At 37.4% G+C, this 17,701-nt stretch overlaps 1 protein-coding gene across 2 annotated transcripts in view; it reads right to left on the bottom strand.

The window, feature by feature from the left end:
* ARHGAP15 (Rho GTPase activating protein 15) overlaps nucleotides 1-17,701 on the bottom strand; it is a 630,630-nt gene that overhangs the window by 62,057 nt on the left and 550,872 nt on the right. For both annotated transcript variants that reach the window (XM_037027857.1, XM_037027858.1), the window contains exon 13: nucleotides 883-988. In XM_037027857.1, coding sequence (XP_036883752.1) covers nucleotides 883-988 — 106 coding nt within the window. The remainder of the gene's footprint in view (nucleotides 1-882; nucleotides 989-17,701) is intronic.

Below are 17,701 nucleotides of genomic sequence, written 5' to 3'. Positions count from 1 at the left end.
GCATCCTGATCAGGCACATCCAGCCTGACCCACCTCCAGAATATCTCTACGGCCTTCACTCAGGCAACCTTGATCTTTGGCCTGGACCACTGCAGTAGCCTCCGAACAGGTTCCCCTGCTTTTGCTTTTGCAATCCATTCTCCACATGGCAGCCAGAGTGATCTTTTATACTTCCCCAATTTAGCCCTCTTTGTTATTCTTCATTGTATTTCCAATGGAATACGAACATCCTACTGTGGCCCATGGGACCCTGTGTGATCTGATACCGATTTAACATTTGTGACCCTAACTCCTACCACCATCACCCTAGTTGTTTAGGCTTTTGCCATCCTGGCCTGCTCTTCAAATACATCATGGTCTTTGGATCCTCTGGGTTTTTACACTTGTTTTTTTCCACTTGGGATACTCTTCACTTAGCTGTTTACAAGGATGGCACCTTATCAATCTGAGTCAACATTTTACAGGTGAAGAAATAAAATTTCAGAGAGTTTAAGGAAGTTGTTTGTGGTCCTACTGTTTGGTGCATGGCAGCACTGGGTTTTGAACTCATGTCTGAGATATTTCATGCTCTTTCTGTTATACTATATAGCACAGTAAAGACAGGCCATCCCAGGGCTCTGGCTATGGTTCAGATAGCCAATCAACAAATATCCATTTGTGGAAAAGACTAGGAAAAATAACTTCATTCAGAAGTTCCTTGTGTAGATTTTTCTTCCTATCATCAGTACATTCTCCATCTTCTGTAAGAAGACTTAAACCAGCGAGAGGGAAACATCTGAGATAGACACATTTGGAAACCCTTGTCTTAGAGATCTGAAATTAAATGTTGTTCATTCAGGAAATGAGTATCCAATAACACAACCAGAAACCTTTATTACTTACTTAGTCAGATGTCCAAAGAGGACTTTCATGGTGTCATGATTTGGAGGAGGGAGTTTTTGCACAAGAGACTTCACAGTTTCAATTCTTGTGTTGTTATCTTGCTTTTCTGAAAAAAAAACAAAACAAAATAAAAACAAAGGTTAGAAAAAATAAGATCTCATAGCTACATAAGGGAATTTCTTTGGAGAGTTTTAGACTCAGACTTAACAGCTTAAAGGGAAGGCAATAGGTGTACTCAACATTGTCATGGAGTTTCTTCATTTTGACTCTGAATTAGATCGTGGTACTGTGAAAGCAGCAATAGTGTGCTTTGTGTGGCCACATGACTAAGACTGGCCATTGAGACTCAAGTCAAAGTGCTATGAAGGACTCCTGGGGAGGTGATGTACAGGGTGCTGATTGAGCTATTGAATCAAATCTTAGTGTTTTACTATTACACAAGGTATGGTGGGATAAACAATGAACTTCCAAGGATGTCATGTCCTAATCTCTGGAACCTGGAAATATGTTACCTTCCACAGAAAACGTACATTGCGTGTGAGATTAAATCGGGGGTTATTAGATGGAGAGATTCTGCTGGATTGTCTGGGGGGGCTCAGTGTCGTCACAAAGGTGGTAAAGCAGGAATCAAGGGTATCAGAGTCGGAGACAGAAGTGATGTGACAAAGGAGGCAGAAAGAGAAAAGGTTATGTGATAAAGGACCACGGGCCAAGGAGTGAAGACAGTCTCTAAAAACTGGAGAAAGAAAGTGAAACTGACTTCCATCTTCTGACCTTTAGGAATGTAAGAGAATAAATTTTTGCTGTTTGTAGTCACTGAGTTTGTGGCAATTTGTTACAGCAGCAAAAGAAACCTACACACAAGAACCCACATTGTGATTTAACTGCCGATATTCTTTGGTTTGCTTGATTTTGTGGAAGAGTAAAGAATTTTTTATTATACTCTGCTATCCTGTCTTTATAATACATTTTATTTTTTTCTACAAATTAGTAAAATGGAAAAATTGAAAGTATAAAACTTAACCAGACACGTTTAAAAAACAAGTTCTTCAACATCGCATGCCATGAGGATTGCTTTCTTTCATTTCGTTTCTTTTTTACTTTTATGGGCAGGGATGGTATAATAAAAACTAAGTTACTTAGACACTAGGGAATTCATCTTACCCTACTTTTAACCAGGGTGTACAATTGTAATAATTTATTGAACTGAATCACTTGATGAATATTGACTTAGAAATATTCCTTTCTATACTTTCATCTCTAACTTCTAGCCTGGAGCTCCAGATGACAAGCACCCAATTTCCATTCTCCTCTTCCTTAGCAAGAAAATCCCATGGATGAGGAAATGGCACTATACCTAGTTAAAAGGGTTCACCTCCCAGCTAGCTTCCTTGGCAGCTGGGGTGGGCAGATAACTAAGACTGGCCATTGAGCCACACTGTTATGTGGGACTCCTGGGGAGACTATGTACAGGGCGCTGATTCAGCTTTTCAGCCTTTTTACCTCTGCTCTTCAGAATGCAGACAGAATGGCTACAGCATGAGACGACACAGAACTGAGGCCAAACGGAGAGGAGCACACAGGTAGAAGGCACTTCTCTAAGTCTGTGAAGCAGGCACACAGGTCCTGTACTATCTGTCTCTGGGTTTCTCATACATAAGAAAATACGCCCTGCTTACTGAAGCCTTTGTGAGTGGTTTTCTTATACTAAAGCCAAACAGGGTTCTTAATACAATGTGCTTCCTAAAGCTCAATTTGCAGGCACCTGTTTTTAGGTAGATGGACTTAATAAAATAGAGTAAGAAAGAGTTACTTCAGAAACTGGCAGGCTTTGTTCAAATATCCTCTTGCCAAAAAACCCTACTTTTTAAAAATAAGAAATTACAGGAAAAATATCCCGCAGACGATGGTATTTGGCCAAAATGGGATGGGGGCAGTCTTCCTAGTAGAACTGGGCTTGGAAGCTTTTCTTCTTCCTCCTAAAACCACAAAGACCTATAAATAATACCTCCCACAGTCACAGCTTTCAAAATTGCAGTTATTCTTAGAAGAGTTCCAACATAATATGGATTGGACAACTGCCAGTGAGAGACAAAGGAGAGAGAGAGAGAAAGAAAAAAAAAAAAGAAAAGGAAAGCCAGTTGTAACATCATAGCAGACAGTAGATCTAATCTTCCTGCCCAAAGGGTAGAAAGTCCCCTTGTAGCTTAATGATGCTAAGATAGTGTGATGCTTCATAGGACCAGTGGGAGCATACGGGATACCAGAAACTCATAAAAAGAACTAAATCAAGACACTGAAGATGAAAGTAAAATTTGTATAGTATGCCCAGGACAGAGCTCCTAGGGATACTTGGATACCTTGAATTTAACCACCTGAAGCTAATGCTACACACGAATGACTATATGCAAAGATATATAGCCCATGCTAGTAACAGAATTTACTTAAGATCTGATGAACCACTTGGTTCAGAAAATAAAGATGATAATAGAGGAGGTGGTAGCAGTAGTCCTTATACCCATCCCAATAGTCCTGAATAAAGTGCACTTATTGTTTTAAAAACAAGGTGGTAGATAGGAGAAGGGAAAGGAGGAGAGGAGAACTTTACTGAAATCTCTGGCCATCGTGATGACCAAGTCAATGCCAGAATCTCCAAAAAAGTGATCGATTGACATTGAAGACTACAGAAGTAGCAGCCGTAAATTAAGCTGGACCGATGATAAACAAAGAGTGGTTCAAACAGTTCTATCTATTAAACTTCAGTTTTAGGGAACATGTGATCCAGTCAACAGTGAGTTTCAAGAAAGGTTGGGGGTTGCTTAGCTGAAAATATGTGATTTTGCAAGGTCACTGCCATGGTGCCTTGGCAGCAATGAAAACTTTACTATGTCTGTTTAACCACAAAGTAAAATAATTATGAATCTCCCCAGACAGAGTCAGTTCCCCTTCTTCTGTATTCTGTTTCACTTAGAACATTCTGTTTATACAACATTTCACGTAATATTTCTGTGGCTTGAAGCAACGCAAGTGCCCATCAATGACAGATGAAAAGCTGTGGTACATATAACAATGAAATATTACTTGGTCATAAAAAGAACGAATCTTACCATTTGCAGCAGCCCATATGGACCTAGAAGATATTGTGCCAAGTGAAATAAGTCACTCGGAGAAAGACAAATACCATATGATTTCACTTATATGTGGAGTCTAAAGAACAATATAAATGAACAAACAAAACAGAAAAAACACTCATAGGGGAGCAGGTTGGTGGTTGCCAGGGGGAGAGAGTTGGGGGACTGGGTGAAAAAGGTGAAGGGATTGAGAGGTATAGATTGGTAGTTACAGAATAGTCATGGGGATATAAAGCACAGCATAGGAAATACATTCAACAATATTGTAATAACTATGCATGGTGCCATTTGGGTACTGGAAATATCAGGAGGAACGATCTGGAAAGCACACACACTTGTCTAACCAATGGGATGTACACCTAAAACTAATACAAGATACTATTGAATGTAAACTGTAATTTAAAAAGTTAAAAAATATATTGCCATGGCTTGAATGCCTACTAATTTCTCACATTAAACTAAGAATTTTCCTATAAAGCTAGGAAGCTCTTAGACCGGCACACAGTGGGTTAAATGAGTGAAGGAAGAATGAGTGAACACGGGAAAGATACAAACATGGGTTAGAATAGACAGACCATGGTTTGAATTGTGTAACAGATTTTTATTAGCTGTGTGGTCTTGGACAAGTTTCTTATTTTCTTTGAATAAGATGTAAAAGGTCAGTTTTATAGATCAAACAAGATAGTATGTAATGTACCTGGTGCAACAACTAATAAAAAGTTACTGCTTTATAAATGTTCACACCTCCCCCCACCTTTTTTGAGGCTCATGCTGGGTCTGGTTTACTTTTCATTTTCAGCAGTAATCATACTCTCAGGTGAACACTCAAATTGAAGGTGTTTGTACTTGAACTGAGTTGGTGCCAGTACTGACAATGCACTTGCTCTGATATTCTGACGTTTCACAATGCTAAACGTGGCAAAGGCTGAAAGACTGATGATCTGAATGGTGAGCAGTCAGTTACACGAAAGAATCCTTGTAAGTATACGGTGGTTTCCATATCTGCTTACAAGATACGTCCTACATAAAGTGTATTTTATAGAACTATTTTTTTCTTTTGTCAACTTTCAGCCACACTTGAAGAACTGGACAGTTGAACTGGCACACAGATGTGTGTGGCTAAGTTATACATACATGGAGGGGGAATTGGACAATGGTTTAGAGAGGGCTGAAATCATCAAGGAGTAGCACTTTATTTTCTTACAATATAATCAGAACGAAATCTTTGAAAAGGTTACAGGAAAGCAGAGGCTTCCCATTCAAATCAATACCACACCCACTCTCCTGTAGCCTGTAAAATCAGAAAATAACACAAACACTTCTAAGTGGAGGAATATCTAAAAATACAATTGGAAACATTAAAATCGAAATGACACCTTTTCAGATCTGGTTTATTGATGTGTCATATTAGGACTTGGAATCGCATACATAATAGAGGAGTGGTTAATGAGCTAAGATTCACACACGGCTTACTGAAGACGTGTCAACTGTCTTCAATTGATTCAGTGAGCATGTGAAAGACAGCGTTTTCTATTAATATTTCCCCTTCCACATATGGTTCCTCATTGTTGTGAAGTATTGAGAGTTTTGAGAAGACTGAGATATTTTTGACTTTTTTACATTGCAACTAACGTGGGAAACAAAGAACTTTTTCTACATAGAAATTAGAGAAACTCTTAGGTAATTCGTATACTAAACAGCTTATATAGAAATCATTCCAGGCCCTGGCTAGATAGCTCAGCTGGTTAGAGAGTCGTCCCAATGCCTCAAGGGTGTAGGTTTAATTCTCTGTCAGGACACAGAGAAGAATCAACTGATGAATGCATAAATAAGTAGAAGGACAAACCGATGTCTTTCTCTCATTCTCCTTTCTGCTCTCTCTTGAAAATCAATTTAAAGAAATCTTTCCACTAATAATGAACCCTGTAATTCTTTCTCCCTTCACTTACATATGCTCTCACCTTTATTTCCGAATGGCCTTTTCATTTACCCTATTCTCTGAATACCTCCACTCCAGTTTCGCACCCGTGTCCCAGGAGCCTCTTCAAACTCTAGGCTGTGAACCCACAACTGCATACAAAACCTTTCTGTAGGACTTCATTTTTGTATATGTAAAATACACATAATGAGCATGTAGCCATTAAAATAGTAACCTGCTGCTTACTGGTACCTCCTTTTCACCCACCTGGCCCCATTTTCTAGAACCACCCTGAACTCCCTTGTAAATGAGCTTCTTCAAAAGCAACTCCAGACTATTTAGAGAAGTAACTAACATCTTTTACATGATGTGAAATAGTCTTAAATGTTACGATAAGGATGTGGCTTTATAGTTTTCCCCTGATTCATGGTTTTGAGGACGCATTTAAAAAAAATGTGGTTTATGATGGTTACATTTGCATTTATCTGCATGAAATGTTGCTACTAAACCAAGGATATTTACAACCGACTGCCATTTTGCAAAGAGATAAGATAAAGTTTTACAGGGATGGAAAGCGTTCTATTCAGTGCAGAACCCTGGACCTCTGACCTCTGGACACTTTTCTGGCCTTATCATCTGTCCTTTTATTATTCTTAACTTATTTATAGCCACATGTTGAATCATATTTCAGAATAAATTGTGCTTTCTCTTATAGAGGTCCTTCCAGAGGAAGAAAAGACCACATTCCCCCTGTCACCAGTGTATGAGGGGCACTCTTCATTCCACGGATGTGTAATTCTTAAAGGACAATGGCACCCCTTTGTCATGAGGAGGTCAGCGGTATCACAGCTGTTCTGCTTCTGAAAGTTCTTCTGGGATGTCTAATGCATCCTGTGTGAAAAATGGTTGTCGTTTACATGTCAGGGCTATATTTGGAAGAAATCAGTTTAAGTTCTATCTGGTTTATACTTTCCATGTCATGTCCATTTCAGAATGTAGTTAGAAACTGTCCTGGCTTAGAGGAGAAGTGAGTGTCTTCAGAGAACATTTTAAGTGTACCTTGCAACCAGTTACAACTCTTTGAGGATATGGATTTTAATTTATAAAACTTAAGTTGGGAATTGAGGAATCATCTAAGGCATGACAACACTTGTTTGATAAATTTCTTTAAATAATTATATTTACTTTAGGAAGGGACACTCCCAAGGTAAATGCAAGACTCATTCATGGATACAAACAGACATATATTTCAAACTCATGTTATAAATAAGAGAAGCGGTATATTGCAGAGGTGTTTTAAAAACTAACTTACTATTCTTGCCTCACAATATGATTTGGGGAGAGTTGCTTGAACTCTTGATGTTTTTATTTCCTTACTTAAATACACTGAAAAAACTCCAAAAACCCATATACATATTTCATAGGATTGTTAGTAGAATTAAATGTTTCACTGTACATAAATGCACATATAGTAAGTGCTTATTAAATAAATGTAAGTCCCCTTAAATTAAAATCTTCCTTTAGAATCACCCTCTGTATCAGCCCTAATGAACAATTGCTCATAGTTTAAGGCTAATTCCAAAATCTTTTGAAGCCATAAATTTTACTCTTTAGTACTTTTTTTCTGAAAACAGAAGCAGCCCACACTATGTGATACTTTGTAGATACATAGACTGCTGTCCATTATCGAAGAGTGTTTGGTTATAATTCCTAAATAGACAAATATATCATAAATAGACATGTCATTGTGTTATAACCAATGGCCTTCATTCCAACTTGGTGTTGGCAATTTGCCCTTTTTCAAGTTTCTGTACCCTCTTCCATCTCCAAACTAGAAAAGTCATATGTTATATTTAATTAAAAGGAAGGCACATTCCCAATGCCTGTGATGGTATGTTTGACTTTAGGTGTTGGGAATCCATGTCAAAACATTTCAACTTGAGAACAGAGGTATGTGACTTTCAGGGCCAGGAAGATGCAGCAGGAATGGAATCTAATTGACTTGGGTGAGACCTTTTTTGTCTCTGGTGGGGATCACTTGGGAATTAGAGCTCATCACCTTGCAGGTGAACAGGTTTCTCCTGTTGTATCCATAGCTTGTCCTTCCAGGAGATGCCAATATTTTGTCTGATTTTTGAATAAAGGAGAACTTTTACGGAGAATTTTAAAAATGAAAATAGCTCTCTATAGCTAATAAAAGTCAGGAACAAAAATACTCTGGCCAATGGATTGCCATGAGTCCCTGGATTCTTTCACCTGTAAGGGGAGCTTGAGCATCGGGGGTGCTTCTGGTCCTGGGCCTGGAGGAGCGCGCCCCACCAGAACAGGCTGGGAGGAGCCAACCTAACCTCCAGTGCAACCTCTATTTCTTGTCACCTCTCCTTTCACTCTCTGGCAGTTCAAAAATTATTAAAAAGAATCAAATTTTTATTTCTTAATAAAAATCTATTTCTTAAATCATTTTGAAGTATTGAACATATATGCATGAATGGTTAAAGAAATCAAATGTATTAAGGCCTTTGTCCCACCTGTGGCACATACAAACAGAGCTGGTCCCTATCTGCTATATTTTATAGTCCAGAGGGGCAGATAAAATACAAATTATGTCATTAGAGGTGTTTACATTTAAGATGTATTATAATATGAGTATCAATGGATTTTATATCTTTCTTCTGACTGAAGGGATCCTTGAAGATGATCCTTAAATACAAAAGCTTCTGAGGTGTCAGCACATTATACCAAAAATAAATAAAAAAAAAAGATTTGAGAAATGCAATGCATACTAAATCAAGAAAAGTAAATTCCATTGATTCAACTTCTAAAGGCCTTCAAATTATTATCCTTAGCTTCTTTGTACAGCCCCAAATGCATTCTGGGAAGTAATGACGTCACTTTTCTTTTCCATCTGTGCTATTCTGTGACTTCTAGTGCACTGCCCTCACAGTGAGGGCGAGTGTCCACGTTTTGGACTTGTGGTAACTTGTCATACATGGTGTTGCTTTTTAGGATGATAACATTTCCTAAAGTTCAGCACCCTAAAACTGTCTCTCGCACCCATATTCCTCGATTCTGCAGCAATGCGAACTCTTTGTCCCACTAGACTAGGGAGTAGGGAATGGCTGACAGCCCAGCGGGGATCTTCACAGGAAACACATGACCATGTTGTCCTCCTCCGAATTCCCTTTTAAAAAATAATTTTGCAGGCGTTGTGGTGGCCAAGTACCTTTCTGTGACTTACAAATGCTACTTACTGATTCACCTTTATGCCGTAATCTGTGTCGAGAAAATAAAGCTCACTAGATTATTTCATTGAAATTCAGTCTCCTGTAAGACTTTTCATTAAACTATATTTATTCACATATATACATATAGCTTTACAAGCTTAAAAAATGAGGCTTAGCATTTTGAGTCATTTGACATCTTTCTAATTGAAACCCCGTAATTATTTTCCAATACTCAAGTAGCTCTTTATATTTAGCACGATCTTTGTGCCTTTACAAGGGTGGAAACCCTATAAATACTCCTCTAAATATGAAATCTTTAATGTGTGTCTATCTTTTTCTGTTGGTAGGCAAATTAAGCTTATGGGGAATTTTAAAAATCTCACTCGAAAATAACTAGAATCTGTCAAGCAATTAAAACAAATGCTAACTAGGAAATATCTCCCCCTGTCGTTTGGGTTAAAAATACTTTTTTAAAGAAGCACATTAAACTTTATCCATAACTATGCGTCTTGAACAAAGAGCCCATGAAGAGGAGATGCTGGTTAGCTTGGGGACTGTTTCTCCAGGTGATTCATTTGCCAGGGCCACAGTGACATGGGGGGCACGGACAGTTAACAGCACAGACATTAAAATCTTTTAAGAAGTGGGGAATGAAATAATTATATGATTCAGCTTTTTTTAAAATTGTGAGACTCTTGTAAAAGAAGAAAAACAGGCAACATGTGGCAACTTTAGTCAGCATTTCTGAACTGGGGATGATAAACACCTCTGCCTGGCTCTGGCATTTATCAGGACTGAGATATTATTACCACACAGAGTCACAGCATGGCTACCGTTATCATCGGAAAAAAGAGCCAGCTAATCTTAATGGTTTGTAAAGCCGTTACCTGCACTGGTCTGACATTTATCATGATCATTTTACCACATGGGTCCTACATAGCAAAGGTCTTTTATCTGGAAGGGACATCACTATGAATTATTATTTGCAGCTAGGTAGAAAATTGTATGTTGTAGATACCTTTTCTCATTATAAATCACATAGTCACATTTCACCATTTCCCCAAGAAAGCTGCTGAGCCCAGGTTTTTTGCCACAGCTTGCGTTCCTCTCCCTCTCTTTCTTTTTTCTTTATAGTTTCTTGAAAATATTAGCCATATTTTTCATTAACATCCTTAATATCATTTTTGAAGAACCACATATATGGCAGGCGAGCACACAGATGCACCTTCATTGTGGCCAAGGGACTTCCTTCCACTCTGTAATGGGACTGCATAGGACCATAGAAACTGAAGTGGGTAAACCGTCTATTTTTTTAATGCTTATTTTCCTCTCCTGTTTTAGTCACCAGAATTTTCTCTGTTCTTGGCCTCATCAATAGAATATTTACCAGTAAATCAGACAAAATTTCTGAGGTTTGATTTGAAATACTCAAAAACACTTATGCCATTTCTTGCCTGAAATCTTTGGCTTGGAAAAAGGTTTTCATGAGGAGTAAATTATAGTTTTATTTTCTTAGATTGTGAGTTTTTTTCACATTCTGTTTTCTTGAGTTACAATGGAGTAGAAGGTTTCTTTAACAAATTTGTTTACAAAATTGCTAAGGTTCTATTCCTAACTATCTATATCCTAATGACATCCATTAATATATAGTATAAAAAAAGAAGTAAGAATATTAAAAGGTAAGATGTTTTAGAAGCATGGGACCAAGTCAGTAAAGTGAAATGCATTAATTTGACAATGGAAAATTACAATAAAAAGCCCAAGTTGTTTACTACAGGGAATAAATGAACAAATACTTTCTTTTAAAAAGATTGAGACAACTAATCTTCTGAAAGAGATATTTATATATTTTCTTCTTTCTCAAGTGTTCCATTAGGAATAAACAAGCCAGAAATTCTACACTTTTATAATGAAGAGGGAAGAGAGTTCTTTTCCATTTTTGCATTCAGGAAGAAATGTGCAAGAAAAATGTGACAATTTAAGCAAATCAAGATTGTTTCAAATGGATCACAAACGGGGCTTTGTGGGCTATTTTATACTAGCATGTGAAGCAGACAGTAAATTTGAAAGGAGGATTTTCTCCATGGTCTAGTTCTGATGTGTTTTCCCATTTCTTTGTGTGTTTAAAAGAGGCTTGGATGTGGTGTTTAATATTGCTTTGACTCTTTTGCAAATGAGTTTTGGAGAAATATTCCAACATGAAGGAAAGCTGATGTGCTATAACGCTGACAGCAGCCGGGGTGGAGGGGGGCATGAATGAAGAAACCAGATTCCCAAGACTAGATTTAGCAAAAATAAATGCCTATGATTCCATTTAAAAAAAAAACTTTACCATTCTAAATGTTTCTGGGCATCTATAGAAAACCACTCTCCCCTTGAAGAAGCCAATATTTTTCTCAAATAACTCCATTATTTGGGGAGGGAAGGTAAATAAATACTTGAACCTGACATGCAGTATTTTGCAGTGATGTGCATTAGTTAGCCTACCCTGTTACTATTTGGTTCCACATTAATTTTTGTGTTATTACCAATTTCCTTCGAAAGGAACAGTTCCTGTTTCAGAGACTTGTGAGACAGGCTCACATAAATTGGGGGTGGGGGCTGGTGGTGGAGGAGTCATTTGTGAAATTAACTTGTACTTTTACTGCTCTGAAGGAGTTGTACACACTTTTGTTGGATGGCCTAAAATTTTATTGTAAAGAGATCATCTAACATTTCAACATGCTGCCTTATCAATGGAAGGACAGGCTACACTGATTTAAAACAAACACACAACCCCCTTTATTCTTTTTGAATTCAGAATGACTCTTTTGTTCTAGTTTAACACCATCCTGCCATTATTGCCCCCCAAATACTGTAACCTGGGAGCATTTACAATAATTAGTACGGGGCTTTGCTGCTTGGATTTTCGTCCTTTTCTGGGGGAACTGGGTGAATCATTGAGTGCTAATGAAAGTCGGAGAGCTCTAGCAGTGGTTGGAGCCAGCACAGAGCGCGGGCAGACGCTTTAAGCTTCCCACTGTGCTGCAGTGCACGCCTCCCCGCTGTTATGTTTACCATAGTTTTAATGTCTGCGGAAAAATTCTTGATGCAACCAAATTATGTTATGCCCTTTTGTTTATCTAACCCAACCCCTCCCCCAATTCTGCAGATTCCTGTTGTCCTTATCACAGAAAGCTCCTTCGCGACTTCGTGGCCATCTTAGCTACTCAGTCCTCGCCATGAGAGCCCAGCTGCGTCGCAGCCATGTCTAGAGAATTAAACAGGGTCTATCCAGAAGTTTCGAGAGGGTTACACATACATCTTGCTCTGCTTATGCCGCCTAACAACAGATATCCTCCTCTCTACTGCAGTTGAATTTCATTGAAGATCATCTTAAAGCACCCAATGTAATCATCCAGCGTTGACAGTACTAGTTTAAAATGCAAATGTACTTGGTGAAAGGCACTGTGTCTTTAAAGAAATCTATTGAAAAAACTCAAACTATCACTGTAAACTAAATAACATGCTGCAAGAGGAAAACAACCAATCTGTGATTTGTGTTGATTTATTCTTTTTTTTCTTAAAAACAAATATCTCAAAGAAACTGATCATTCCATTCTATTGTAAATTGATGAATTCACCAAGTGGGATGTACAGTGAAGTTTTTAGATGAATATTCATACAGTCTTTTAATTCATTAACAGAACTTAAGACAATGAGGATGCAACTCATTCCCATTTAGATAGTGGAGGGAAAGTGGAAAATAATAGCATAAACAGCACTTGGAAAAGTTTAACTTTAATGTATCAAACTCCAGGTGCCAGAGTTTGAGGAAAATAACCAATAATAGCCATTTTTTACATATTTGATGGGACTGATTATGCAATGTGCAACTCTAAATGGCTTATAGCACATTGTAGCATGGTTCCATCCCATTGGCTACAGTAGGGTGCAGGCAGATGGATGACAGTGACAGGGAGAGAAGTGCTTTTGCTTAGCCGTGCGTTAAGATGCCATCCAGAAGCTCTGTGCACTGCAGACACTTCATTAGGATGCCAGGATAATGGTAAACTACCACTCAGAGTGACACCCCATTTCCTGCTCACCGAGCGCTCCAGCCTCGGCAGATGTCAACAATCTCACAGTGCTACAGAGCAGACCTAACTTCTCAGCCACGTTGACTCCAATTTTTTCCTCTTAACAGTGCCATACATTATGTGCAATATGTAACGGCAAACACCTCACCGAAAACAAAATCTGCCCGATTCATTCTGAGTGCTTAATTCTTTTCTTTTAAAAAGACAAGGGACACTGAGTTGGGCAAGAGATTATGTCCATCCCCTGTTCTAATCCGAACATTTCTTGCTATGATTTCCATTTGCTAGTCAGTTCAAAGTGTTAATTGTGTGGTGAACTCCAATTAATAGTAGTTAAACTCTGATCATGGGGGATATGACTGTTTTTTTTTTTAATTAATGTTCATTCTGAAGGTAAGAGATTGTGGAATTCTTTTGTTAAAAATTTTAAACCTACTTTTGGTGCAGCTCTTAGGTGTCTGCCAAGAAAAGGCTGACTTGAGCATCTGGATGATATTTCCTCTGCAAATGTATAACTTCGGGCCATTCGCACACCTCCTTCCCAGCAATTCAAGCCAATCGAAACTTTTTTCTATGATGCAAAGTACAAAATTCTTTTTATAAAGAACCAAGGTGTAGTTTAGGTCATGAAAAAAACACTCAAATGGAAAAATATTTTGAAATGTATCATTATGATACATGATTGATTTGCATTTTGTGATTCTAAGCATCTCGTGGAAGCTCAGAGGGCCTTACAAAGGGCTGGGCTAAAAACCAACAGCCTCCTCCGAGGTCTGTTACCACTTCTAGGTAAAGGTGCAAAGATAAAGAAGTCATAGGCAAAAGGTCATGCTCCAAGGGAGAATTTGAATGCAAACTTTCAATGGGATATTCTCTAAGAAAAGGCGATATAAATCTTGACTTTTGGTTTAAAATAGCATCTGGTGGCAACACCTAAATCACCTCTTGGAACTTGTCAATAAATATGTTTGAAGACAAAGAAAATAGGTTAGAATTCATAAAATAAATAGGGACTGACAGCCAACGCGATGACAAAAGGTTTGGAGTAATTTCCTTCAGGACAGATTGAACTTAATTGAAAAATGCCAGTGGTGGGAGCAGCTGTGCTACTGAGCTGCTGAACGAGAAAACCTACTCTTCTGAAAGCAGATAGAAATATCCTTATCTTTCTTCAACTCCCTGATTTTAGGACAAAGAACTCAAGGTCTAGGCCTGCCTGAAGGACTGGGCAGCACTGTCCTATGCAGTTAGCGCTGTGGAGTCCTGTGAATGCTTTCCGCCTTGCCTTTCTCACCAGTTGTTTCCCCTTCTGACTGTACACGAAGACTACTCTTTTACCTGTGCTGACTCGGAGATAGCCATTTCCATAAAATAACCTTGAAGTTGTGGGTGGAAAGCAGAAGTGATGCCCTTATAGTGGCATCATAATTGGGGCCATGGGAATTGTGTTTTCCATATGTAAAATGCGGGAGGGGTGGAGACTGGCAAACTTCTATCGGGAATAAAGTTTTGACATTCTGATGTTTTGTATATTTCATCTTTTAGAGTGCAGTGAGTTAAGGAACATGGCAGGGGAAATTGGATGACAGTAAGGCCGTAAGGTCATAAATATGTTAGTTAAAAATGAATGTAAGAGCTGTGGTTACTGATTTGTCATCTGGGCGTTGCTTCAAAATAAGAATTAGACCAGAACTGAAGCAGAGGGTAAAGGCAACATGCAGAGAATGTTGGCTCTATTTCCACCTTTTGAGATGAGTAAACACAACAAAGTTTTCGACAGTGCATGACCTGTGAAAAAACTAATTTCAGATAAGAGAACAACGCTCAGAAGCACAGAACTCTCACAATGACCACCAGCCAATTAGGACACACTTTAACATCTTTAACAGAATTTGAACATCAAGGAGTCTAATGAAAAGGGTCAGCAAACCACAAAGAGACCAGGGTATCATGAAAAGGTACAAAGGTATAAGGTGATAAGGGCATCGGTGGTAAAGGGAGACAGTATGAAAACTAAAAGTGCAAAACAAAATAAATTTGCATTAAAGGCCATATTTTCATTGCAAAAAATTAGAGACTAGAGAAGCATCCCCAGAATGTGAACACAAACCCATACACACAGTGATAGTGAGAAGCCATAATGGAAGCCAAATAGCTGAGAGATTATCTACAATTATAAGTATACTTGAGGAAACCAGAACATTTGAAAAAAATGTATAATAATCAAGTACCAAATTAAATATAAAGAGCAACTATTTCAGAATGAAAAATAATAATTAGGTTCTAAAAATATTGTTGAATAGATACACTATTTTGACATATTCTGACAAAACTTTGAAATGATAAAGATTAAGCACTATTTTACAAGTATTTGAACAAAAATAAGACTAAGTAAGTAAACGACTAGGCTTTCCTGGGACTTATCTTACCAAATTCTAAGGTAAAACAAAACAATATATACTGTTTATAGGGGGGAAGTTGTGACCCTAAACGGTGTGCTTACTTAATTTATCTTTTGCATATTAAGCCAACAGAAAGATACTCTCATCTATTCCAAGATTCATAGTAACACTGCTTTCTTGCAAAGGTTACTTGGAGGCTTATGTAAGACTAGCAAGTGATTCATAGAAATTTGTACCTCATGAATTGAGACATTATAAACAAAACCAAGTATCTCCTTTACTTATTTGGACCCCAAACTCAGAAAACCCCATTAGATTACATCTGGCTACACTTCACTCTCGGTAACTGGGAAATGGTTTTCCTGTAGTCCACTCTTCACAGTTCAGGTGAAAGTTCTGTGAATATGTGCCGACCATTTCAAATGGTGACTGGCTGACTCAGTTCTGGCATTTTCTAGCAAACACCATTATTAAGACATTGCACTGGAGAGTTACTGAGTAAATTTTCTCTCTCCCTCTTAAAAATCAAAGCTTCAGAGAATAGAAGAATGTGTGCTCCCATTGATTGCTAAGAATCTTTGGTAAAAATACATTATTTATATTCTAATTGTATTTTCAAAACTGAGTTTGGGGGCAGTTAAAGTGAGAAAGACTGAAAAATCAAGCAATGATAAATATTACATATAAATATTCCGTGTTATATAAGTTTTAAATTTAAGTAGGCTGGAGAAAAATGTAGCATGAGCAGATCGAAATATCCTCAAAATATGGTGATAAAATTCAGAATGAGTTTAATTTTCTTCTTTTTACTTTTCTGTTCAAGCTAGCTTTAACAAACATTTATTGTTTTTGTGATCTGTTAAAAGAAACAATTTAAAGTAAGTTTGTACAATTACTTAGGTACCATATGATTATAGTTCTGCTATGAAGTTAATTAAATGACTGCTAGAAAATGTACCAAAATATTGATCATGATAAAGTTAACTTGCAGCAATAGGATTATGGGTGACTTTTTCCATTTGCAAAATGCATTTTCTAAATTTTCTGTAATAAGTATGTATAATCTTTACAATAAAAGTAATTCTGTATTTGGTATAGATGGCAACCTTTAGTTGTTCTATGCGAGAAAAATAAACTTTTTACAGATTAAACCATTTATAGGAAAATAATATACTGGACTTTTTCTCTAGCTATTTTTTTGCTGTTAATCTTTTATTCAGTGAATATATTCCATAATCAAGAAAGCAAAGTTGGAGTTAGAGACTTTCTTCACCTGGATTAAAACAGTGGGTGTTGGGTATTGTCAGGGAGGGCACAGAAAATATAAAATGCTGTAGAACTACATATTTGCAACCCGAAGAAAGACCAAGTATGCTGCATTGCTATGTATATAAATATATTCTACTTCCATATTTTAATTTCTGATTCTTCCTTTTCTTAGGGAATTATGTTGCCTATTGAACTAAATCTCTGAAGTGTGGAAAATAAAATCTATAAACATAACATTTGTTCCTGGATGAGATTCTATGATAGTATTTCTAAGTCAAAAGATAGGCTGCTCTTCATCTTTTGTTTAAATACACAATTTATTCCAATACCAACCCCTTTAAGTCATATTGCTTTCTCTTCTGCTTGGAAGCGATGTTGTTAATACTGTTGTTAATACTGTTTCTACCTGTAAAGAGTTGAGCGATGAGGTAGTATCTGGATAATTTTTTCCCTACACTTTACTTTTGCCTCAATTTTTCTGTACATATTGGCTGCATGATAAATATCGTTTATTCAAATCATCCAGGTAATTGACTCAGTTTTTCAGTTCACACCTTATGTGTATAGTGAGGTGAGAAATTATTCTTTAGAGGTAGCATCAAGTCAGCTTCCGGTCTGACTAATCAAAAACACAAGAAACCCAAAACCAAACATTTTGAATGTAGAAGTTGTTGGAAAAACAAACATTTTTTTCATTCAAATTTTATTCAAAAATAATGTTTGATCTGTATGGACTATAAATATCTGGAATATTTCAGAGAGACCCCTGTTGGTTAATCTTAGGTATGTCTTCTGA

The sequence above is a fragment of the Sturnira hondurensis genome, unplaced genomic scaffold (assembly GCF_014824575.4).
Source record: "Sturnira hondurensis isolate 20B ecotype Veracruz unplaced genomic scaffold, ASM1482457v3 Scaffold0019428, whole genome shotgun sequence".
In the NCBI taxonomy this organism is placed as follows: Eukaryota; Metazoa; Chordata; class Mammalia; order Chiroptera; family Phyllostomidae; genus Sturnira; species Sturnira hondurensis.
This window is presented reverse-complemented; position numbering and strand designations above follow the sequence as displayed.